This window comes from Diadema antillarum, unplaced genomic scaffold, assembly GCF_040938485.1.
Source record: "Diadema antillarum isolate AM-2024a unplaced genomic scaffold, OU_Dant_1.0 seq00001106_RagTag, whole genome shotgun sequence".
Lineage (NCBI taxonomy): Eukaryota > Metazoa > Echinodermata > Echinoidea > Diadematoida > Diadematidae > Diadema > Diadema antillarum.
In genome coordinates, this window is record NW_027271922.1 from 716,266 (window position 1) to 741,338 (window position 25,073).

At 38.8% G+C, this 25,073-nt stretch overlaps 1 protein-coding gene across 4 annotated transcripts in view; it reads right to left on the reverse strand.

Moving 5' to 3' along the window:
* Positions 1-2,327: 2,327 nt before the first annotated feature.
* Positions 2,328-25,073, reverse strand: part of LOC139743806 (3'-5' exoribonuclease HELZ2-like) — a 73,001-nt gene continuing 50,255 nt past the window's right edge. For 2 of the 4 annotated variants that reach the window (XM_071654264.1, XM_071654263.1), the window contains 12 exons: positions 24,055-24,130; positions 19,303-23,350; positions 18,188-18,291; positions 16,940-17,089; positions 16,307-16,441; positions 13,823-14,130; positions 11,890-12,086; positions 11,558-11,660; positions 10,580-10,807; positions 9,591-9,750; positions 7,139-7,306; positions 2,328-5,841 (listed from right to left, as the gene is read on the reverse strand). In XM_071654264.1, coding sequence (XP_071510365.1) covers positions 5,732-5,841; positions 7,139-7,306; positions 9,591-9,750; positions 10,580-10,807; positions 11,558-11,660; positions 11,890-12,086; positions 13,823-14,130; positions 16,307-16,441; positions 16,940-17,089; positions 18,188-18,291; positions 19,303-23,350; positions 24,055-24,130 — 5,787 coding nt within the window. In that variant the 3' untranslated portion in view covers positions 2,328-5,731. The remainder of the gene's footprint in view (positions 5,842-7,138; positions 7,307-9,590; positions 9,751-10,579; positions 10,808-11,557; positions 11,661-11,889; positions 12,087-13,822; positions 14,131-16,306; positions 16,442-16,939; positions 17,090-18,187; positions 18,292-19,302; positions 23,351-24,054; positions 24,131-25,073) is intronic. The other 2 variants (XM_071654261.1, XM_071654262.1) reach the window with 1 other exon arrangement.

Consider the following 25,073-nt stretch of genomic DNA (forward strand, 5'->3'; position numbering starts at 1 on the left):
CGGCTAAAATCGTGTATGAATAAATTGTAAATGCATGTGTCTGAAAGCAGGGTTATGAAGAGCCATTAGCTAGTATGAGTAAAAAATCACATTTCGAGGTATATTAACTTTGCATATTGAAACAGCCGAGTAACTACAAAGAATAAAAGCAACAACGAAAAAGACTTGCCCATACTTTGTAATTGTTTGCCTTATCGTGAATTTGACAGCGGTGCTGATGCGAATATGAATGCGTTGCACTTGCATTTTCTTTTAATGCCCTTTTTACACCCTTGTGTGAAAAACTCCTGAAATCGCATGCTGATGAAATTAGATTGAATGAACTAGGTACCTTTTTGAATGTCGATCTCGGTGATCATAAAATTATGATTCACTCGAACTTGAATGCCCGCATCATTAAATCGGTGTTATTATCTACTGAAATGTCTGGTATTCCGAAAATAAAACTTTGCAACCTATTGACAAATTGCCCTACATCTACGTAAATAAGCACTGAATTGATCAGTGTTTTAGTAGTAGCCATGATAAAAAATTAATGGGCGTATACATACTTTTTTTTTTACATTTTTTTAATCATGGCTACACACTGTACTACTAAATCACTGATCAATTCAGTGCTTATTTACGTCGATGTAGGGCAATTTGTCAATCAGTTGCAATGAAAACATCTCGGCGGAAGAATTTCTTGAATTTGGAAGATATGGAGACTATTGATGATTCTGTGGATGTTGTAAAATATTTTAATACATACTTTACAACAACTGGAGAAGACATCGCTCAAGATTTCCCAACACTGATAAATATATATTTTTTTAATCAATATAATACACATGCTATGTTTTTTACTCCCACCTCTAGGTATGAGGTTATTGATATTGTATCTGGTTAGATAAAGTGCAGGTTACGATGACATAAGCAATAAATATGACTTTAAAAGGCGTTATATTTTTTATTGCGGATCCTTTGGTGCATATTTACAATTCGCCAATATATATTATTTTGTTGAGTAGTTTGCTTCCGGAACAAATCAAAAGAGCTAAAATTATTCTTATATTTAAGAATGGAGATAATTTAGATGTTATACGGCTATTTCTTTTTTATCTTGTTTGTAAAAAATTTTAAGAGAAAATTATGTATAAAAGAACGACGAATTTTTGAGGATGCATTGTGTTTTTACAGACTCCCAGTTTGGTTTTTGAGAAAAGCACAGCACCTGTCATACTCTGTTGAATTTTGTTGATAAAGTAGCACACACTTCAGATAATCACTCTCATTTGATCGGTATCATCCAAGGCTTCTCCAAGGCCTTCGACACTATTAACCACGATACATTATATTACTTTATAAGGGGTCTAGAGCAATTACTCCAGACCCTTCCCCTGACCCTAATCGTAATCCTCAAACTAATCCTAATCTGAACCTAATCCTAACCCTAATCCAGATTTTAACCCTAACCGCAATTTTTACTCTAACCTTATCACTAACCAGTAATTAGGGGGGGGGGGGGGGGGGTGGTAACTGTCCTCTTGGAGTAATTGCCCAAATATACTTTATAAGTTGTCCGACCACCATACGACATAGGCGGGAAGGCCTCGGAGATTCAGGGGTTATCTAACTGATCGTAAACGTTTTTTTTTTTTTTTTTTTTTTTTTTAAGAATCATAACTCTGACATGAGAATTTTTAATTGTGGCACACCACAAACACCACAAGGTTGTTTATTGTACATCCTGTTGAAAAAAAAAGTGAATATAAAGTTTGAATTGAATTGAATTTGAAAGCTGGATTTAGCCGTATTAGATATTGTTTATCATGATTTAAAACAATGTTGCTGTGATGTAACATACTTGTAATGTCCATACCGCTTAGGAATTTGCTTCTCTTATTATATTACCCTCTTAACAAGCAGAACATCTATAGCTATTGCCTTCAAAGCAGTGTAAATTGTGACCCACAAGTACACGTATACACTACATCAATGTGTTCGACACACTCTTACATACAATGTACTTGCTTTCTGGCCTATCACTTGATGACTTTAATATGTGGGTTTTATCAATGTGTCTGTTTGTGTGTTTACCTATCCAAAATATGGAGAAGAGCAAAACATTTTTGGTCTCAGTTTCCCTTAACAACATGTTTTGATCAGTGATTGTGTTTGTGCCACATTTTCCATGGGGAGATGTGCAGTTTTTAGGAGATATCAAAAATGGTTAGGCAGTGTTGGTTACCATGGTTACACTTGAAAAAAAAATCCAATTGTAAACATATGGTATGTCAATGGTATAGTCAATAGTAAACAGTACACAGTATTTAAATTGTATTTCAATGGTGAATGCTCGCTGATAAACAGTATTTCATTTATGGACTCAACTGGCAAACTGTGTTTAAATGACACTTTAATGGTGAATGGGGAATGGTGTTTCATTAATGGACTTGACTGGTAAACAATGTTTCAGTGATTTTTAACTAGATCATCTGTGACTACCTTACACAAGGAATTCAGATTGTCTCACGTCTGAATAATGTCATTCAAAAGACACAGCAGTAGACAAATCATATGAAGCTAAACTTGCATCAGTTTATTCCGGTCAATCATCAAGCTTTAAGCAGCTGTCCTGTGATACCAATGTACCAGCAATAAATCCTATGACAACTGTAACAAAATAGAATTAAATATATTATGACACAATGTAGAGCATGATCATTCAATGTATCAAAATTTATGTACATGACACACTATAAACATACACAATTTGGACCCTTGTATTAACCCGTTAAGGACGAGTCCCGAGTATACTCGGGCAGGGGTCTATTGGAAATGCGTGTTGTAGCAAAATCAGTCCGTCCTCAATGGGTTAATTACTCTTGTCATAAGACTATACCTCGTGATAACTTTGTGTCATTATATGTACAAGAATTGTATTCACAAGTCTGTTACACTTGTATTTAATACAATTAATCATTTCATGACTGCTTGTACTCTCATACCCGAGAGGGGGTTGAAAGAGTTAATAAATTATACAAAATAACATTCTACCATCATTCAAGTGTACAAACCACATCAAACTTGTTGCAAACTCTTTGTTAAACTCAAAATGATTATTACAAGTACAATTATTCCACTTGTTTGACTGACTTGATGTGAATGCAAATAATTTAAATGCATACTCTTGTCATGTTAAGCAGACATTGTTGAATGCCACGGAAACATCTGGCATCTTGTGCTGATTATCATATAAAGTGTGTTAAAACAGGATATAATACACTGTAACTGTTAAAATTTGAATGATGTCAGCATCATGACAAAGTGCTTTAGTTTAATTATATACATGTACTTATGACTAGATATATTACACAATTTTCATAATTATGTAATGGATGTAAACTACAAGCGCTGCACTGCCACATTCTTATAAATCCAGTATATGCCAGCACCCAGGAGGGCAGAGGTATAAATTATCAATACCTTATATCTATCAGAATTAAAGCTCACATACCCAAGTAGAAATATGATAGCACGAGAAGTTGCATTATTGTAATGAGCATTTACTTTTCAAAGGAATACACCTTGTCAAATGAATTTCTGACTACATGTATATCAAGGTTATACAGGAAGCAAAGAATTTGCATTCTTGAATAACTTGTCACATAATATCATAAACTACACTGCAATAATAAGATTTTTTTTGTTGTTGCATTTTTTTTTTTGGGGGGGGGGGGGCACTTATGTACTGAAATTCCTAAGACAGAGAGAAAGAAAAGATGTCATCTCTGTGAATTTAATTATTTCAAAAGTACATCTGCTGAGTGAATGCATGGAAAATCTACACAAACTCTCAAAGTTATCTACTTCTTCAAGGAAATATACATGATTCAGCAAAACTGAAGAACAAATAAGGGAGAGGAGTTTGAAAAATATTTCAATCTCTTCTTGGGCAAGCCAAATAGAAATTTGTTATCAAACACAAACAGGTATGTCATTCTCAGAAAAACCTGCTTTCTACAGACAAAGCTGAGGTTTGAAGAGGTTCACACAAATTTTTCACATGTAATAAGATTCTGACATACAGACCTCTTCAGAAAGGCACAGCTGGATGGGCACTTTCTGTACTTGACTGTTATTGAATTCTTTTCAAATGTTGGATTTCTGAGAAGGCATACATTTGATTAAGCTCAAATGTCCCTGCATCTCTCGTTGGTTAGAAACAGTGAATGTGATTGCACATTCATATGTATCACACACTTGTACATCCACTGTAAATACTTTAGTAAAAATCGGGTTATATCAAAGAGCATTTTGCTAATGACAGATGTGCAATTGGTTTACATAATCTGTTATGCATGCAGTGTGTAAAGACCTCTTAAACTTACTCAAAATTATGTCAAACATACAGCTTTCCTTCTCCAAGATACATTGTAATTAAAACATAGTCTCATATAACTGGCTTTCTTTATCATTAATTGAACAAAGCATAGACTGAAGTGATATATTAAATCTTATGCACAGACAGCACACAAAGGTACAGTGTATACAAAGTACAGAGGTTTAATGCCGCTATTTACAGGCAAGTCACACTGTAAAAAGTGCTACGTACACAACATTATGCTAGTACCCTGGAAATTTCTTCAAGTACATTTTTTTATAATAGTAATACAAATCTTTCGTCTCGTCAAAGCTACTGAATATACATACTCTAGGAAACAAAATTCACAGCATCACCACTTTTGTCCATAAATACAGCATTTTTTTTTCACAGAGCAAGAGAAGAGCAATCATGGTCTCATCAATGACAATATCAAAATATAATCTACATAAGCAAACATAAAATATCCTCACGTGTTTTCAGATTTTCTAAAAATATTCACAGATGAGATTTGTCCTATTTTGCTGCCTGCAGCTCAACATATATCTGAACTTTTCACATATTTTTCTTAATGTCTATTTGGAAACATATCAAACACATGTTGTATAAAGTACACTGGCAATATAAGATTTCAAGTATTGTAATCATAGCTGTATTATACATCAAGGGTTGAGATTTTTCTACAACACTGTTGTTCAAAACGTGGGACACAATTCATTCACATATTCTTCCTAAAAGTCCCAATTACCCTTAAATAGTGCTTCAAGATATCCATCTTTGCAACAAAGGAAATAAAATTGAATGTCTGCTTTATAAATTATCCTTAAATCAAAATTAAAACAAAAATCACATGCAACTTACTGTAAAAAAATAATCCATAAAACCATAAATGACTATCACACCTGTGACACTATATGGGTATATCATCCATTGTAATTACAAAGCATGTTCACAAACACTGACAAAGAAAATAGAAGCACTAGGAGAGTGCAAACCCATTCAAAGGTCAGCAAGTAATGCTAAGAACTGTACACTTATCCCCTCAAAAATATCCTGGATCCAGATCATGATCCCGATCACCACCTAAAGCTAAATTACCTGCTCCTACGATACCACAATGGACCCATCCTGAAAACTGTATAAAGATCTTCTCTTGACTTTTTCAGTAATATTTCTTACAGGCAAATAAATGAACAAAACCAGGAAAAACACTGCTTCCTTAGTAGAGGTTTAAAAAAAAAGAAAGGTATGAATTCTGAGCTCAAAGCAGGAAAAGGCAGTCTGCCCTGTGGCTCATCTGTGCTGTCAGGCAGCTTGGTGTGCAAGCTGCTATAGCCCTGGGCTTTCTACCTTGCGGGGTGATACCTAGGAACGCTCTGGCAAGAACTCACGAGCCTCTTTCAAACAGCCCGTGTTCCTGTAGATGTTGATCATTTTTCTCCACTGTTCATGCGTCTGGAGAAGATGCATGTTGCCTGGTGATAAGACAATCCCAGTGAGGCACCAATGTTAAAACAAGCATAATTATTTATGATTACAAAATATAATTCATAACTGCTCATGAACAAAAACAAAAGAATATAATTTACGAGTTAATCGAAACACATAGTACTTTGCTGTAATGAAGACTCTATACCACATTATCATCTTCAGTACAGAAATATTCACATGTGGAAAACAAACAAACAAAACACTGAAAACACCAAAAACCCAGAACAGCAATAACAAAACAGAAGCCAATGTATCAAGGGATCAGAGTAAAATTTCAGATGTTGTGAGGCAACATGGGGTGTGTTAGTGGCTGAACAACCTACACCTTCATATTTACTGCATATCATGGACACTTGCTGAGCATTTGGACTAACATAGAAACTAGAACAAATAACTCCATCATGCAGTTGACTTGGATGCCTCCACCTTGTCATGCAATTTCACAAGTACTGTCTCTTTTTTTCCACAGTGTTTCAACCCATCATACTAATATGAATGATAGCATGATAGAATAATGCTACTGGTTGTTATTTTTCTTTTTCAAGGGAAAGTATTCCACAAAGACGGCTAATTATGAGCAAACTTTCTCTCCCAGACTTTGTATCAAACTTTGATAGAACAAGTGCTCCAGAGTTTTCATGATGTAACAATCTAGACAGAAAGTAATGATTTATCAAAATGAATATCTTATCCTTATTGGACTTTCCTGGCAAAAATTACACAGACAGGAAATGGCACTTGTCAGCTAAAGATTAGCAAACTTAGACCTTGACCTTTCACCTAGTCATTTCACTATAATTACCATTGAACTTTACTAGCTGAACTTACGGCTGGAAAATGACAATTTTGGCCAAAGTGCAGTGACTTGTCATGAAAGAATAATTGTCTACTTTATATATACATGCACATGTATGTCCTTCCTGCCAAATTATATTTTCCATCATTCACAACTAGCGCAATCAATGGCTAGAAAGCATTTTTTTTCACCAAAGTTCAGTGGTCCTGAGGGATATTATCTCAAATCTAATCAGTGTATTTACAACTCATGCTGCATACCTGGACCAAGTATCAAGAAATATTGCCATTGCTGATGCCGAAGTCATGCAAGCAAAGTGTGGGACATATGAACACAGGCAGCAGACAATCCTAAGGCACAATGACTCCAGCACCCTCTGGGGAAAGAGACCTAACGCTTTGTGTTTCAAATGCCAGACAAAATGAGAATAGACACACAGACACACAGACAACAGAGGGAAAATTTTGCCTTCGGTGCAAACTTACCAACAATGATGAGGCCTCTCTTAGCTCGAGTGAGGGCAACATTCATCTGGTTCTCATCATTAATGAAGCCCAGGTGCTTGCGCTGCCATCCCTTGCTGGGCCATTGCTCAATCTCAATGCGTGGCATAGAGCGGACTGTGGACAGGATCACATAGTCCCATTCGCTCCCTGTCCAGCAGGAAAAAAAAAAAAAAATGCACCAAATACAAATTTCCAAAACACTGCAGGTACAGTAGCTCCTAGCAATCTCGTGTCAAAATAGTTGACTGTTTAAAAATTCATCTTCATGTACATAAGTAGATGAAATTCTTCTTCAGCTTCACTGGGACATTTGAAACAAAATGTGTTCAGGCATGATATCACACATCAGTTCCTGTGACAGTGCTTGGAAGTTACACTGGAAGAATAATTCCACTCCTATAACGATATATCTTCTCATGCTTATTTAAGTTTGATACTACTGTACAACATACAGATTGTTTCCCCTTTCCCGTAAGTCCTGGGATATGTTTTCAACCACAAACGCAAGTCATATTTAAAGGAATCATGCCCATGTGTCTAAAAATTCGAGTTTTCTTGTCATAACCAACTATGATTAGGATTATGTAGACTCAAAAGATAGAAACCTGGATAAACACTTACATGCATCTTGATATTTCTGCTGACTTAGTTTACTAATGCAAATAGATTTATTTACATTTTTCCTTCTGAGAACCTAACAAGCTATTCTGTCCTCCTTACATACTCCTCATAAAGTGCATTTTCACATTCATTATCTACATTACTTTGCATACATTCGTTGTTGTAATGCTGGGCAAACTTTAGGCAAGTTAGTAAAGTTGTGTGGAACAATCTCTGAGAAAAAGGCAAGCACAATTTTTTTTTTCTTTTTGGTACAGTATGTTTGTAAACCAGTCAGTCCCCCTCCCTCGGTATAACACTTACATACTGTACACAATGAACTCAGTTCATCCTGGGAGGTGTTTATGATCATTAAACACAACCTTAATTATTCGTTTCTAAAAAGTGAGTTGCATTAATGGAAAAGGATTCCCCATTGATGATAGGCACACAGTCATCACACTCATCAGGTTGTGTAAACTGCAATAAATCAGTGCATGCTGTCACTGGTTATAGCGTCAAAATCTACCTGTGACCAAATTTCTACTTAACTACTAGTTCCAAAAGTAGTGGTGGCAACAGTAGTGGTTTATTTTCTTCATGCACAATTTATTTTGCTCTATAAGCATAACATCCTCTTTCAGTTTCTAAACTTTTTTTTTTTTTTTTGGGGGGGGGGGGGGTTTGGTTTGGTTTGGTTTGGTTTGGTTTATTTCTGCATTTTCTTTCTCCAAATACAATGACAAATGAAAACAAAGTGATACAGGGTATGCGAAGTATGCAAAAATAAAAGAAGGAGAGTTTAACAATTTCATAACAACATCTATTAGTAATGACATATGAATCAAAACAATGTATTAAGAAATACTGTATTCATGGACAAAGGAGAAATCAATACAGGAGACTGTCCTCATAAGCAGAGTTTGACGTGGATGAGGCCCTATCTATATGTGACCCGCTACAACAAAATGATCCTAAAGTCGGGCGAGGTCGATTATTTGAAAATTGCATGACACAATTCCCTAATCTTTCTGCTTTAAATTGATATACAACACGTCTTATAAAAATAATCGGCTGCGGAGATATCGATGTTTAAAAGAGAGCATGTCAAGACTTGTGGGAAATCACTGTTTCGAGAAAAGCGCCCTAAAAGTTCTCCTTGCGACGCAATCACAATCAAGAGACACGCAAGTCAGTATTCACCTCCGGACAATAGAAGTTAAGCCCTAGCAACCCCCGAAATGCTCATTCAAACACAGCGTCGGCGGTCTCCTCACCGACCAATCAGTGACCAGGATGTCAGGAGAAGCGGCTAGGCATAGCTCAACCCGCCCGCACGCACCAGTCGACTGGGCAGAGTGCGAGCTTCACGCTTCGGTTAGCGGCAAGCAGCAAACTGACCAATGAGAGCACTCTGGTCGTTGTTAGGGGCGGAGCCTATGTGTGGCGCTCAATCCAAATGTTCGAACCAGTTTCTGCTTCGTTGAAACGCCAAAAAAACATGGCCCAGAAAAACGCTATTTTTTGGTCTTTCCTTTCATCATTTTGCTTCAAAATTTCGACAGATGATAGAAGACATGTCAGACTCTAATAATATGTCAAATTCAGAAAATCGTAAGTTTTGACCAATTTTGATGCTCTAACTTCAAAGTCGATTTGCACGGCTTCGACCGTGCGCGACTTTAGGACCATTTTGTTGTAGCGGGTCACATATTATGTAATATAAACATAATACAACACCAATTATATATCTACTCATAAAACTCTTATTCTTAGTATTATACAAAACACATTTTCTTCAGTCTTTGCTTAATTTGATGAGATAACTAACCTTGACTCTTCACGACAGTGCTGACCCTGATGTTACTGAAAGGCGCTCCCATGGTTTTGAGTTCATCTGTCAAGTGAGCACACTGGAGCCGATACTGTGATAGGACCACAATACTTTCCGCTTTGGCACCATGGTGGACCATCTCGCGAACAATCCTCCGCTATAGATTCAGAACACATAGATAAAAATTGCTCCATTCACAAATAAAACAGCTTTTTTTTTTCTTTTTCAGACAAATTTGAGACTTAACTAAAGGAGAATATGATGATGCTTTACTTCCACTTTCACCTCCAAGGAGTAAAGAAAATGTGAATTACATATACCATTATTACTGAATACAGCCTTCATTGTACCAAAGAATTTAACATACACTGTTAAACCTTGTGAAGTTTGTTGGGATATTTCAGCAAAATGTGAATTTGACTTTATCCAATCCTTGAGCACACATCAAAATATAAAAGAATGCTTCCATTCAAAATTGTTCACCAACTAACCTATCTGGATCAGAAGAGCTGATCACAAATGATGTATTTGGTAGAAAACAAAGACAGAGTTTGTTACTAATGCTGGGGAACACAATCATGTACTCTGAACAACACGACGCATTCTGCACGTAGAGGAAATCCTGTACTGTGTTTTGGTAGCAGAATTGCAAAGAAGTGTTTTGGAGCCTGTTAGGTTTTATGTTGGGATGCCATTAAGATTGTATGGGAAGGCCTGAATCTATCTCCACAGAGAGATAACAGCTACAAAAAGGAGCCACAAAAGTAAATACTATCAGAGGCCGAACCCAGGCTTCTGCCTGAAAAGATATGTGTAATAGGGTACGTAAAATAATATCTCTAAATTCTGAATTGAACTCATGTGAAAGGTACGATGAAAGAGGATGATTTGAAACTGCTGACGTTAAAAACTTTTGAACTTATTGTATCAATCTTTTCACCATTTATGACAAAACATTCAATCAGTTTATCATTTCAAATACTCACAACATGTTTAATCTCCATGGGATTGCCTTTGGACATCTCACTTCCCTCGTCTGACTTCACCGATAGGGTTTCCTCTCGGCCACTGACATGGCAGAAGACACGGGGTGTGTCCCCTCTATTTGGCCAAATTCTCCACAATGGGTCTCTGGAGCGTTCAGTCACTGACCTATCCGTCTGTAGCTTGTTGTCGTAGAATGCCGACGATGGAAATTCACAGATCCTCCGGTGCTGAAAATGTACATAATAAACCACATGGCACTGGGTCACAGGGTAATGCATTCAGATACAAAAGTAGAAGTAGAATATTACAGATAAGCACACTTCTTTGGCTTGTTATTCATCTATAACTTGCCAGATGGAGCATGCTGAATGGTTCTATTCATACCACAAATAATGGTCTAATTCTCTGTTTTAACAGAAGCCTTTCAAACTAGAGAAGCAGCAAAAACATCAGGGAATTGTCCCCCATTAAAACAGTCCCTGCTAAATGTTGCTCAGACGTGGTCATCAACTGCAGGGAGCTTGTAATCAATAATACAGTGGACTCCTGCTATAACGAAGCTTAGTCCTCGGGACCAGCAGTTTCCTCTCATTATTTCAAAAATTTGTTATAACCGAACAAATAAACAATAAAAAGGAACAGAGTGGATAACGTTGCAGCCCGAATTTTTACTTCGTTGTAACCAGAATTTGGCTATAACCATGTTTGTTATAATGGGAGTACACTGTAATAATTATCACCATCACTACCCATCATAAGTATTATTAACGTGATCACAATGATCATCACTGTAACTATCACCATGAGAAGTAGAAACTTCACATTCAGTGACATCATCATCATCAGCAGCATCAGCATCATCATCTCTATCGTCATTACAGTCATCATCCTTGTTATCGTTATGTCACAATCATCAACATCACCAATGATAATCTGTATCAAAGGGGTAAGACCCTGATGAGATAAAAAAGCCATACCATTCTGTACTGGATGGTCAACATCTTAGCCTTGTCCTTGTACTTCTCCAAGAGAGAGACATCCATTCCAAGAGCCTTTGCATTGGGCTCTGTGATGATGGACCTGAATTTAAACATGAAAGTCACATATAGCCAATTAGGAATACTCACATTGTTTCCCTTTGTAAATTTGACTGATATCTGAAACAATTACAGTTGTACTTGTGTGAATTACTTCTAATCAAATTTGTTTCTACAGAGATAAATGACAAGAATCTTGCTGACTGGAAGTAATCGTGTCAAGGACTTGGGCTGGGAATGGTTTTGAGTTAAGTGCCCCTCAAAGCTCATACCTCAGCTGCTTGTGATCACCGATCAGCACCACCTGTTTTGGCTTGTTGAAGACAAGCGGGATCATCGTTTCTGGCTCGCTGCACATTCCAGCTTCATCAACGATGACCTGCATGGCCGAGGTGAAGGTTCGAATGCGGAACCCCCCAGACACATTACACGTACACAGCACAATGTCATGTTGCTGGAGCTCTTCCCTCTGGGTATAAAAAAAATAAATAAAAAATCAGACTTGAATGACAGTACTCATTTCCCAAATCCTGTCTAACAGAAGCTCTTTGTTCATCATACCAGCAATACATGTATTTCGTGTTCAGACTCACAAGAACAACTTCACACCCATACCAGTGATCTGTCTTGTAGTTAGGAGAGCTACACTAATCAAATCCTGGTTTGTTTGTTTGTTTGTTTGTTTGCTCATTTTCCATCTGAGAAGATGGCTGGAGAGCCCATATTCAGCTACGTTAAGCTGGTCTTCCATGGGGTCCAGTTGGATGTGAGGTGGGACCACTTCACCGGGTGAAACACCCTGCTCTTTGCGATGTGTGCAATTGCCAGGCCCATATTTTGAAAAAAAAAAAAAATCTTTAACCCATTGAAGACAGGTCCCGAGTATACTTGGGCATGTGTCTACGGGAAATGCGTGTTGTAGCAAAATCGGCCTGTCCTCAAAGGATTAATAGTTTGGTCTGACGTACCGTATGTATCAGCCTGAAGCAAAGTGTCATATCTTCCTTATGCCACCATTGAATAGTCCTAACTTATTACAATGTAGGTTCACCAAGTTCAGCATCATCCTTCTTGAATTTGTGCTGCTGAAGATGACCATCAACTCTTCCAGTTGATCACTTCATGGTAATAAATGCAAAAAAAAAAATTATGAAAAAGGTATTTCAGGGTATTCAGGCCCTGCTCTAGCCACCACGCCCCCCCTCCATGGGACCCAACCAGTTGGTCGAAATCAAACGTGAACAAAATTATCCACAACGCATGACAGACACAGGATGGTGTATAATGCAACTGGTATAGGACGAGCTCCAAAGACTGAGTCAAAGGAGTGTCTTTTGAAGTGAACTGATGCACTCTAAAGTATATACATACAAAGAGGGATTTAGCACTCCATGACGACCAGAATGAATGTATTGTTTCACTCTCTATATACATGTACTTGGTATGCTCATTCTTAACACCATGCAGAAGAATCAATGCTATGCAGTACCATTAGTTTTCAACATATTTTGTAAGCTTTTCGTGTTTCATATGCCTCACGGGAACAAAATGGAAGAAACATTGTAAGACCATTCCCCCCAATAAAAAAACAAACAAACAAACATGGGTCTCAAAAAATTATCAAAACACTACTGTAACTTTCTTTCATGCTTTCAAGTGTCAAACATAGACAGAAGAAATATAACTTCTTCAGAATACACACAATCAAATTTCAATTTTCTTGACCTAAATCATGTCCTTCTCAGGCTTACCAAAAAATGACCAAGTAAGTTTTTGTGGGTGCTGTGATACACAGTTGCATTTGTACTTTGCATCTCCTGCCCCTGTGCATGACATCTTGAAAGTTCGGTCGAGAATTATTGTTCATCCATTTTACAAAAAGAGATGAATATGCTGATTTCAACAATTTGACCAAATTCCATCTTGAAGTCTAATGTGATTCATGTGATTACAACATCAGGTAAATATCAAAGTCTCCCAACGAGTGTGACACATGCAATCAACTCTAGAAAGAGAATGACATCCACATGGTTTAATGCTTACACAAAGGAAATACATACAATCTTTTAAAAAGAGAAAAAGATAAGATGAGTTTGTTCAAGCATGACATGATAAAGCTTATTGTTATTGCAGAGCTTTCTTTCTCACACATGAATTTAGGGGACTATAGAGAATGGACCAGAGAGACAGGAATTGTGGTGTTACCATTGCTGCAGACAGAGTGGCTTTGTAATCCTTGACGGTGTCTTTGTAAGCCTGGGACGTGTCTTTGACGCTCTTCAGCAAGTTGGGGAGTTTTCGCTCAAATGAGAGGATCTGTCTGGCGTAGGGCTTTCCTTCCTCTCGAATTTTGTAGTGTAGAGCAATGTCTGCCAGATCTGGGGGCATGTCGGCCTCATTCTTTGACCTCTTTGCCACATAGCCAGGTGCCCCTGGAATTGGGAATGCCTTGCGCTCGATGATCTCGCCGTAGACACGAACGATTGAGACAGTCTGGAATGTCTTCAAGTATCCTGTTATGATTGTTATCACATGGACAATGTCAGTCATGATGCAGGGTGAATCTACGAGTATTATATTTGTATAGTACTAGACATAACACAGCTTGTCCAAGATATCTTTGAAATGAGAAAGAACAAATCTTTAAAATTTTAAAGCATTTTGATATAGGAAATATTAATAAAGTCAGGGTGACTTCCAACTATGTTTGTGATGTTAATGATATGTATCCTATAGTCTTTACCTGGTCGAATAAATAATAATAATAATAATAATAATAATAATAATAACTTTGTAAAAGATGGATCATGAGGGTTACATTTGCTTTAGCATGCACTGCATGTGACCGCCCAGTTCAAAACCCACAAAAAGTTGCAGATTATAAGATTCCCTAAAATGGACCAAATTAGGTCAATTGGCTTGAGTGACTAAAGGTTTTAAAGTTTATCTTAGCTGGGAGAGTCATCTTCACTACTCTACTTTTTGTCAAAATGTGACGGTTTGAAACAAAACCAAAAGCTAGATACAGAACAGTTTTTCCAAACCATATTGTTTTTCAACAGGCGCCGATTTCTCTGAGATTTTCAAAGATACCTCTGCGCAGCAAGCTCAAGTGACCCTAGTCTTTAAATCCTCTTTCTCCCTTTTCTATTAAACTGCACCTCTTAACCCTGTATTATTCTTATCACTTTTTGAATGGGTTTGGATGATCAAATTTAACATCATTTTAAAGCTTAGAATTTACTCTCTTATGTGTAAACTAGATATATCGCTACGGCGACTGATATGCCTCCGCCATAATGCATGGTTCTCCTAATAGGTCTATAGTACAATGTCTTAAAATGACATGTTTGCCACAAATGTGCTGAATGTTCACTTTCCTAGACCTAGGTTCAATTGGATGAATGATTAAAATGTCAGAGTGCAGGTATTTGGGGAACTGTTGATTTTTACTTGACTTTTGACCCTTTTATAAGTTTATGCATTGAGTAATTTTCAAGGTATTGAGAAAAAGTATAATTTCAGTATCAAATGGGGAAATAGCATTATCTAAACCTGGCCTTTGACCTTTGACCTCACAGTTCCAAAGAGAATCACTGTTAGGTTGAACATGCATAAATATGTAAGTTTCATGATGATACCTTGAGTTACTTTTGAGATATGGAGGAAAAAGTGCAATTCAACTCTTTCACTTGACCTTTGACCTTTTGACCTTCGACCTTTTGGCAAGAAACTTCCCACAGAATATATATCGGGTAATACATGCATACATCAAGTTAAAAAAACAAACAAACAAACCTTCAGGCATTCCATAAATATAAGGAAAGTAGTGATATTTTGAGGAGTTGACCTTGACCTTTGACCCCCTAACCTTTGAACCATGACCCCCAACTTCCCTAGATAATCACTGCCTATTGGAACAAGCATATATACTAAGTTCCATGAAGATACCTTGAACCATTTGCGAGATACGGAGAAAAACATGAATTTTCAACCTTTTTTCCCCTACAAAATAACCTGTGACCTTTGACCTTTGACCCTGTGACCCTAAAATCCAAACAAAGTATTATCCCCCCAGGATATACACTCATACCTAGTTTGATGTAAAACCACCACACGGTTCTTGAGATATCGACAAAAACAAAACGGGACGGACGTACGGACGGACGGACGGACGGACGGACGGACGGACGGACGACCCGAAAACATAATGCCTCCGGCCACTTTGTTGGCGGAGGCATAAAAAGTGAAAATTATTTTTGGCCTACTTTTTGTGGGCTTTGAGATGGGTGATCACATATTTGCATTCACTTGCATTTTAGTAATAGACTGAAAACACTATACCCTCTATGGACAGATTCTGCAGTGGTAATGTCAAACAGCTAGTCACATACAGTGTAGATAGGTATCAGTATAGGCATTTTGCAACACGCCCCACAACACAAGTGTGACTGTCTGCAAATAGGAGGGGGGGTGGGGATAAAAATCATTTAAAGTACCAGAAATATTGCATGAATGTCCTTTGCTTGATGTTATATCAAACCACACGTACAGGAACTTTGGAAACATTCAATACATCTAATGATGAGTAAATCATGTCAGAGTGATATCAGCTTCAAATTGCTGAACAACTGCACAAAGTGAGATTGACAGACTCAGAAATACAGATGAAAACGAATATGGACGTACTAGCCACAACATCCACAGACTTGTTCGAGGGCCCACAGTAGAGCACTTGAGGTCGTTGGTCACCTGTCTGCAGCTGTGAGTTGATGCAGGAGAAGAAGTATGCAAGGTAGGCCCCCGTCACTGTTTTGCCGGTTCCTGTGAAGACACAGCATTACTTTACGGTGGCAGGATTTACAATGAGTGCTTTAATCAATGGGTGGACGACTTGGGGTTTGAAATCTGAGGGCAACCTATGAGCATGATATGTCTAATTGAAGACAAGTGATGCATGGAAAGCTATCAGATCACTGAGAAGAGGGGTAGAGAAACAGCTGATGTAAAATTCAAAACAAGTTTTAATATTGTTGTGTAATATGACAGTCAGTTGGAAGTAAAAAACAAAAAATGATGTCATATGATATGTTGGCCACTTCATTTTAAGAGAGCTGGTATCAGAGATGCCACATGCGAAACATATCTACAGTCATGGAGCAATCTATTACATCTTCCTATGAGGATTTATACACAGTTATCACTTCTACAAAAGCAGTTTTTTTTTTTTTTTCAGGCAAATGCCGAGTCAAGCAAAAGTTTTGTGGCACACTCTAGTGTCAATGAACAATCAGACTTGCAGAAGTCCTTTATGCCACTTACCTGGTGGTCCTTGAATGACAGAGAAGGTGCTTCGCAAGGCTTCTTTCACTGCCTCCTGCTGAGATTGATTCAATGGCTTCAGGCTTGTATCTGGTACCCGAAGGTTCTGTATGCCTTTGGCCAGGTTTAGAAGCTTTGCTGTTGTGGTGGCTTAAGAATGAAACAGATCAGAGCATCAAGATAAGCATGACAAACTGTTATCTTACTGATCAGAATTGAAGAAGTGCAAAGCACTGCTTAAAATAATAATAATTTTAAAAATATGTAAAGTCAATATGTCTTTTTCTACCCAAACAGTTGCAATGTGTAATCAGTTTATACTGAAAATCAGATCCATGCACATTGACTTGTGCATGCACACTGCATAATGTGCACCCACCTAAATACAGCCAAGATCTTGTGTATACATAGGGATCCAATCCTTGCTATCCAAGGGTCTAGCCATATAACCAGACAGATGTGCATATAACCCAATGCACAGGCTAATGCTGCGTTTACACCAAGTTTTCGGCAGTCATGGCAGTCACGTTTCAAACCACAGTGGGCAAACCGGGATGGATGTGAGACAATGCTGGGGGACGGGATGGGTAAACGTGACAGGCCATGATTGCCAGGGATGCTGTGTCAAATTTTTAAACTGTCAAAAGATTTACCACTGCAGTCCCACTGCTAATGAGAAGCCTCATAGGTCGCACCAAAATGGGGTGAACTTAACAAAATGTGACAGCACGTCACAGGGCTTAAATAAAAGTTGGGTGGTCCGTACTGGGACGCGACGGAAAATAATAGTGTAGTATAGCCTGACCAGATGCTGTACAAACAAGGTTTGATAGCTGTATACCACATGTTCACCAGAGTGAGAACTGGAACAAACAAGACTAGAATAAAGAGAGAAAAAATACAAGAGAACATCTCATCTATCAATGCCGCACTACTTTTCAGACAAACGGGGCTGCCGTGTCCCCTGGGAACATGGTGTTAATGTACATAGTATCATAATGGTTACTATGAAGAAAGAATCACAAACTATTTTCTTTATAATTCCACAATCAATTGTAATCTACTACGCTTGCTGACTAGTCTTATTTCATGACACACATGACTTTGATACTTGATCTCTATCTATCACCACCATTACCACTCTGAAAAGTTCTGAACTTTCAAAAGTAGCATGGTCAGCTATGCTGTAATACTTTAAGATAAAGCAAACTGAATTTTCAACATATAAAAGGAATACTCAAAACTCACTTCTGTCGATGCCATGTATGGCAGGCTTATGAGGTCTCTGTAATGCGATGTCTTTGACTAGTTGCGGTGCTTTGGACAGGGCAACTATTGCTTGTTCCAGACGTCTATGGAAAGAGCAGGGAAAAAATAGAAAAAATATGTGAATGGTTCTCACAGTAATAAAATAATACAAAATAATTAAGTAACGTGTGCCCAAGCATACAATGTACCTTGCAAGAGCCATACCATTAAAATCAAAATGAATAGTTTATGAACTCCAAACTCTGCATCAGAGGCCTGGAATTTAATTCCCACCCAATGCTTACATCCTAGAACAATATGTTTTGACCCATCATGTCCCTCTCACCCAGGTGTATAAATGGTTACCTGGCAACGTTAGGGTAATAATAATGGCAGGAACTTTGGTAGAGCATTGGCAGCACTGAAGAGGTTACCCTGGATAAACAAGACCTTATTATCACTAGGATTCACACAACAGTTTTCCCTTCTGTTAATCAATGTGTCAGCTCTCACTTAGGTTGTAACTGGTTACTGCAGGGGAGAGTTATGACCAAGACAAATAAAACAGTCTTGTGGTTAAGGTAAATTTTAACATGTAGTGACTGTAAGCATTACCTAAGCATATGAACTCTAAGGCACAATACCATGAAGTTTGCAAAAGTGCACTCTTGACCTCAAATTCTGAGTTTGTCTGGGAGTAAAGGTTGTAAACATACATGTACTTGTAACACAGGAGTCTTTCAACCAAAATTTAATCCATGGCTTTTATGACCTTTAACCATAAAATATGATGTCAGAAAGCAAACATTACTGTACATGAAGGTTCTTTGAGAACATCCCTGATCAAAAGACGGCAGATGGATGGGGATGAATGGAAGAACACTACTATGGTCTCTTAGTCCCTAAGTTGGTAAGTTAAATACTGTTGTCATGTGTATGATTTTTGGAACATAATTGATACACAACTATGGCATGATATTGCAGGTGTGCACCATAAGAATTTTCTACTATTGCATCACAATCAACAAATGCAATAATGTCATTCAAATATGCAGACAATACCAGAAAAACGCAGAGACAGTATTACATGGATAGAGCTCAGGGTAGCCTCTCACCTGTCTGGCTCAGGTTTCAGAATCATTTCCACAGAGCTGGCCAAGTGTCTTTTGTCATCAAGGAGATCCTCAGGAAAAGGTGCTGATGACTGGTGGATGACAAATTCTACAGGAAGCCTCAATGGAACATCTTCTTCTTCGGCAACGTTATGTTGTTCCCTATTACGCCTCGACTTCTCCTTCTTAATTCCGCAAATCTCATTCACTTGCGCAGGATCTGTCTTCTCCAAGCAGCAGTGGGCAACAATTGTTTGTTTGCTCCATGCATCTCTGTTGAAGGGGCCAATGCTACCCTTGTTCTTGTCGTACTGACTGATTGCAAGCTGGGATTTCACCCTGACTTTGCGGTCGATGCAGACACACAGGTAGTGATATTCATTATTCAACACACGGTATTTGACGAAAATGCGAATGCTATGCTTCTCAAGGAAGTCCTCAGATAACTCAAAATAGCCAGATATTTTGCCCTGGTTTTCTTTCCATTTGATTGGCACATTCTGAAGGATGACTGTGTCATCATTGCCAATGGAGCTGTTGGCAGTCACCATAGACAGCATCTCTTGCCACTTGTTTTGATAGCTTGTGATGGACTTCTCCCTGCCTGGAATATCCCGAGCTATTCTGGCAAAGCAGGTAACAGGTGAAGAACGATGCTCAGTACAGAAACCAACCTTTGGGCTTATGTGGAAGAGCTGAATCTGAGGTACCAGCAAACCTTTGAGCACCTTGGAGTTCATCTGGAGCTTACAAACATCGCCTGCCTTATACGTCCTCTCAAAAGATACCATCTCAAGGACCTGTGTGTCTGATCTATCGTCTTGGGTACTGCTGCTAAAGGGATTGGCATCACGTCGTCCATTGGCATCTGCAGTCTGAATAGCAGTGACAATACCATCATTATTTCCTTCCTTGATAGCTTGGATAATAGCGTGCCAATTTTCTGCAGGGATACTGACGACAGGAGAAGAATACTCTATCTTTGCTGGAGATACTGCAATCCTTCTCCTAGTGGTATCATACATCCTCGTCTTCCACTTCAGTTTCACACCCTCAGACTCTACTTCTGGCTTCTCTGCAGGTTTCAGATGGCTGAAAGCAACAGCCCTATGTCCACTCAGTACATAGCTGCGATATGGCAAGTACATCATCATTGACATCTCATTAAAGCCCTCTATGAAGGAACTTGTCTGCAGAGGAGCTTCTTTGAGCTTCAGAGCCAGCTTAAGTGACAAGGTCTCCTTGCTGAATCGCTTGGATCTGGCGTTCTGACTATTGCAGTGGTGTGTGATGTCTGCCATTTCTCTTGGCGAGTATGGGCTTTGGCTACCTTCTATTGCAGCAGCAAGCATTCTGTGCACAATTATGTCCATGTAACGTCGAATTGGTGACGTAAAGTGGCAGTATGCTTTTCGCTTCAAGGAGTAGTGTGATCTCTTATCAGTCCCTTGTTGGCTGGTTGTGTCAATGTACTCAGCAGACTCCATGATGCGGTGGTAATAAGACAATGCAAGTGCATGGTGTGGATGGTTGCTGTCTTGCAGTACCAGATTGATAATGTTCTCCACATCCATGGGGCCTTCAGTCTCTTGCATAAGTCGATGCACTTCTCTCCACACTTCGACAGCAACAGCCATTGGATTATCCTGACATTCAATAGCAGTGTCAACTTCACTGCGATCAGCATGCATTGAGAGAAGGACACTGTTGGCTATTGCTTTATGAAAACGGCCCTTCCATGCCTCTACCTGCTCCTGAGATGGTGCTAGCTGTCTTCTGAGAGGAGTACACTCAGGAAAGTTTTCAAGAATTTTCTTTGCAACACTTTCATTTGCCAACAGCATTAATTCCTCAATCAGGCTGTGGGCATGAGGATGACACACTGCTCCACCTCCATCATCTTCACATTGGTATATCCTCCAGCCATCCTCAAGACGGTGGCTTCGACACTGTTGAGCAAGCCTATGTAGGCATCTTATCTGTGCTTCCACTTCACAGCCTTGATGACTGCTTCCCTGAATGATTCTCTCAGTCTCTTCGTAGGTCAGTTTCCGGATTGATTTAATCACAGATCTAAAGAACTGTGGAACTGCAACCATTTGTCCATCCTGGTCCAATACAAATCGGACTGTAAATGCTAATCTATCATGACCTGGGAGCAAGCTGCAGAGCCTTGTGCTCAGCTCTGTTGGCAGCATGTGGAAACAGTTCACGGGAAAAGGATGGTAGAAGGATGTGCCACGCTCATATGCTTCCTTATCAAGAGCACTATCCTTGGTGATGAAGTACGACACGTCAGCGATGTGCACATCAATTTGGTATCTATTTCCAGGAAGCTGGATTATACTGATAGCATCATCCAAATCCTTGGAGCCAGGAGGATCAATGGTGAAGACTTTTTGGGCACGCAGATCTTGTCTAGACATGAGCTCATCCTTTGGAATGGTCCAGTCTTTTGGATATTCTCTTTGAACTTGCGTATATTCCTCTCTAATTCCATGTACAAGTTTCAAGATGTGCAGGCCACTACGCTGTGTATCTCCAGGTAACAACTCCTCAGTGACAATTCCAAAGGGATACGGGGTACGTTTGGCCCAATGCAAGTACTGAACAACAAAGAGTTTTTGAGCTCTTTCATAGTAAGCAACTCTCACTTCACGTGAAGATGTAAAGTCCTCTCTTTCTTTTGCATCTTCTCTTACAGCCATGTAGACTGTTACTTTTGCCTCACTGCACTGTCCACTTCTAGGATTTGGTTTCCCAACTAAGAACAGTTTTGGACATGAGCGATCAACTGGCACCATGATATTGACATTGTGAGGATCCAAGTAGCACACCAATTTCCGACCTTTAAGGTCCCCGTTGCGTTCAACAATACCTGTCACTTTTCCATAGATCATCTTGTCTTCTTCAATGTTGGCTTCATCATCATATTCCTCATCCTCAATATCCTCCATGACCTCCACTACTACTTTGTCTGTGTTTAAAGCCTGGCCCCGTCGCCTCATACTGGTGATAGAAATGACATCCCCAGATTGTCTGTCGTGTGGAATGGCAATCATACGCCCAGTTACCTCATGGATGAAGGTACAGACCTTGTATTTCTCAGGGTATTTGACCGTCAGTTCTAAAAGTTGCTCTACAGATCCCTCATGTAAATCATCATGTTGACCAGTGTCATTCTCATCATCAGATGCGTACGCATCTTCACACCTTGTCCTGGGAGCTTGTCTTCTTTGATTTCTTCGCAGAAGAGCAACATGTCCATGCCTCTCAACCATACGTAGATTATTCAAATGATACTCCCTGCCTCGGTCACCAGCTGCCACTGGGGTTTCTTGTGCATGTGCAGGGCATGGTTCCTGCAGTGATGTCTGTGGCATGTCTGGCATTCCCTCCCGTTCTTGGAGACCAGTATCATCAAGATCATCTATGGATTCAAGTTCATAAGGTCTGCTTCTCCTTTGCTCAGCTCTCTCATCTTCTAGCATCTGCTCTCTCAGATCTTGAAGCCATTCCTGTCCCCTCAGCTCTTCAGCGTCAACGTCCGGTTTATCACGCAGTGTGCCAGTGTCCTTACTTCCTTGGCGACAACCAGGAACTGCAACAGCACGAGTCACAGATATTGCAGCAGCTCCTCTGTTATGTGAAACATAATGCTGACTAGATTTGTAAGTCTTGGACCGAGGATTAAAGGGACGTGCCTTCGGATTCAGTAAGTGTTTAGCTGCATCAATTTGCCTTGTGATTTCCGCAAAAGTGAGGTCATTGGGCAAAAGGCCTTCCTTGTCCTCACATGTCTTGATGTACCTCGTCCATGTTTTCTGGCACTCTCCGACTGAACACAGCGCCACTGGATCTCCAATTACAACAATCAGGGACTTGGCACGTGTGAAAGCTGTGTTCAAGAGTCCTCGGTCAGAGAGAAAACCATACCAGTATCTGTTTCTGACAGGTCCCCTACCACCCTGGCGTATGGCAGTGATGTCAATATTGTTCAGAGTAGACCTTGTGCGAACCGTACTGATGAACACTGCACGATACTGTTTTCCTACGGGGAGAAAAAAGGGAATACACAAATATCAAGAAATAGATCAGTTGCATCCACATCATATTATAGGCCATGAAACTGCTTACACAGAAACAACAGATCTAAGTTACACTCCCTCCATTCAGAACCACCTGCATACATCATCAATCTTCTCTCCTTAAATGATTTTTTTTTTAATTTACTTCTATGCATCTTACCATGTCACTTTCCCATCGCACAATCCTAGCCGACTTTTTTGAGCGGGAAAAATATGTTTTGAGCCAAGGTCAGTGACTTTTGACCTTTACCCCATCATTTCACCCAAATCATTCATTTCATCATTCCAATAATAATTACTGCAAATAATTGGCCAAAGTTATGGCTGGGATGACATTTGTCATCAAAGTTTACTGATCTTAGGTTACTGACATTTCACATCTGTCATTTCATCCCAATTGTTAAATAACTCTTATAATTCCTATCTTTCCCAGTACACATGCATATAACATAATGACTGGTCATTTTTAATGAAAAGCATTTGACACACATTTATATTTGATACTATGAACATTATTTTGAAGTAACCACTGAATACCACTGCCAAAATTTATTGACATTCAAAAGGGTCTCCATGTTTGGTAATTTTTGGTTGATTTGGGGCATGAATCTCCTCTGTAGTGTAGTCTCTCTTGACTTGAGATGAGCTACCAATGACATCACTATACCTTGCACATTCTGCACTGTCTCCACTGTCACTGCATGTAGGCCACGCTTCTTCATCTCAGATCTAATCAATTGCACCTAGTGGTAAAAAGGAGTTACAAAACAACTTTCACAATTTTCTATAATGTTGCATCTTCTATTTTAAATGAATTAATTATGCAAATATATGCAAAAACCTCATTTTCGTCTGTAATTGGCTTATAAAAGCTTATGGAACGCTGATTTTTGGTGTAAATATTCGTAGTGACATTCCAAACATTTGTGCATACAAAAAAATTCAGTATCGAAATTAATTTCTTATGTTTTTTATCATTTTATGAATATTTTATGTATTTCGTTGTTTTTTCAAACTTTTGCTTTTGTTGTTTTTTCAGCAGAATTTGTCATACACATTTTTGAAGCATAATTATACTAAAATAAATTGATTTCAGCCATTAGAATTAAAAATATGAATCTTTATATGAATTTATTGAAAAAACACAATTTGTATTGACTTTGTACACAAAATCACATATTTGAGCAATTTTGGGGTTGACAAAAATTTTTTGAAGGGGCGTGGCTTCGGAATGGTATGCCCGGGCATGACAAATTTGGTCTCAAAAGTTGCGTGAGACTTGAAAGTAAAAAGTCAGTGAGCGGCGCAGTCAAAAATTTTGCGCGCCGGAATGGTCGCGGAATTTGTCGAGGGGGGGGGGGGCCATTATGCCCCCAGGTAAGTTAGGGTTAACACAACTAAAAGCTCAGAGCAGTTTCACTTGAATCAGACACAAAAAGCGAGCTTTAGAATTTCAAAGTCTAGCATATTTTCATGAATATTGATAGTGGTCACAATGACATGATCAAATTAGATGAGGCAATATTTTCATCGCCCATTAAAAAGTCTCCTACGGACCTGCATATCAACATAATAAACTAGCAGCTCTCCATTGTTTTACCCTCGTGGCACTCTAAGTGAAGCAAACTTATTAAAACATCTTGAGATTTAGAGATTTCTACAGGCCCCTTTGGCAGCATCCTTCTG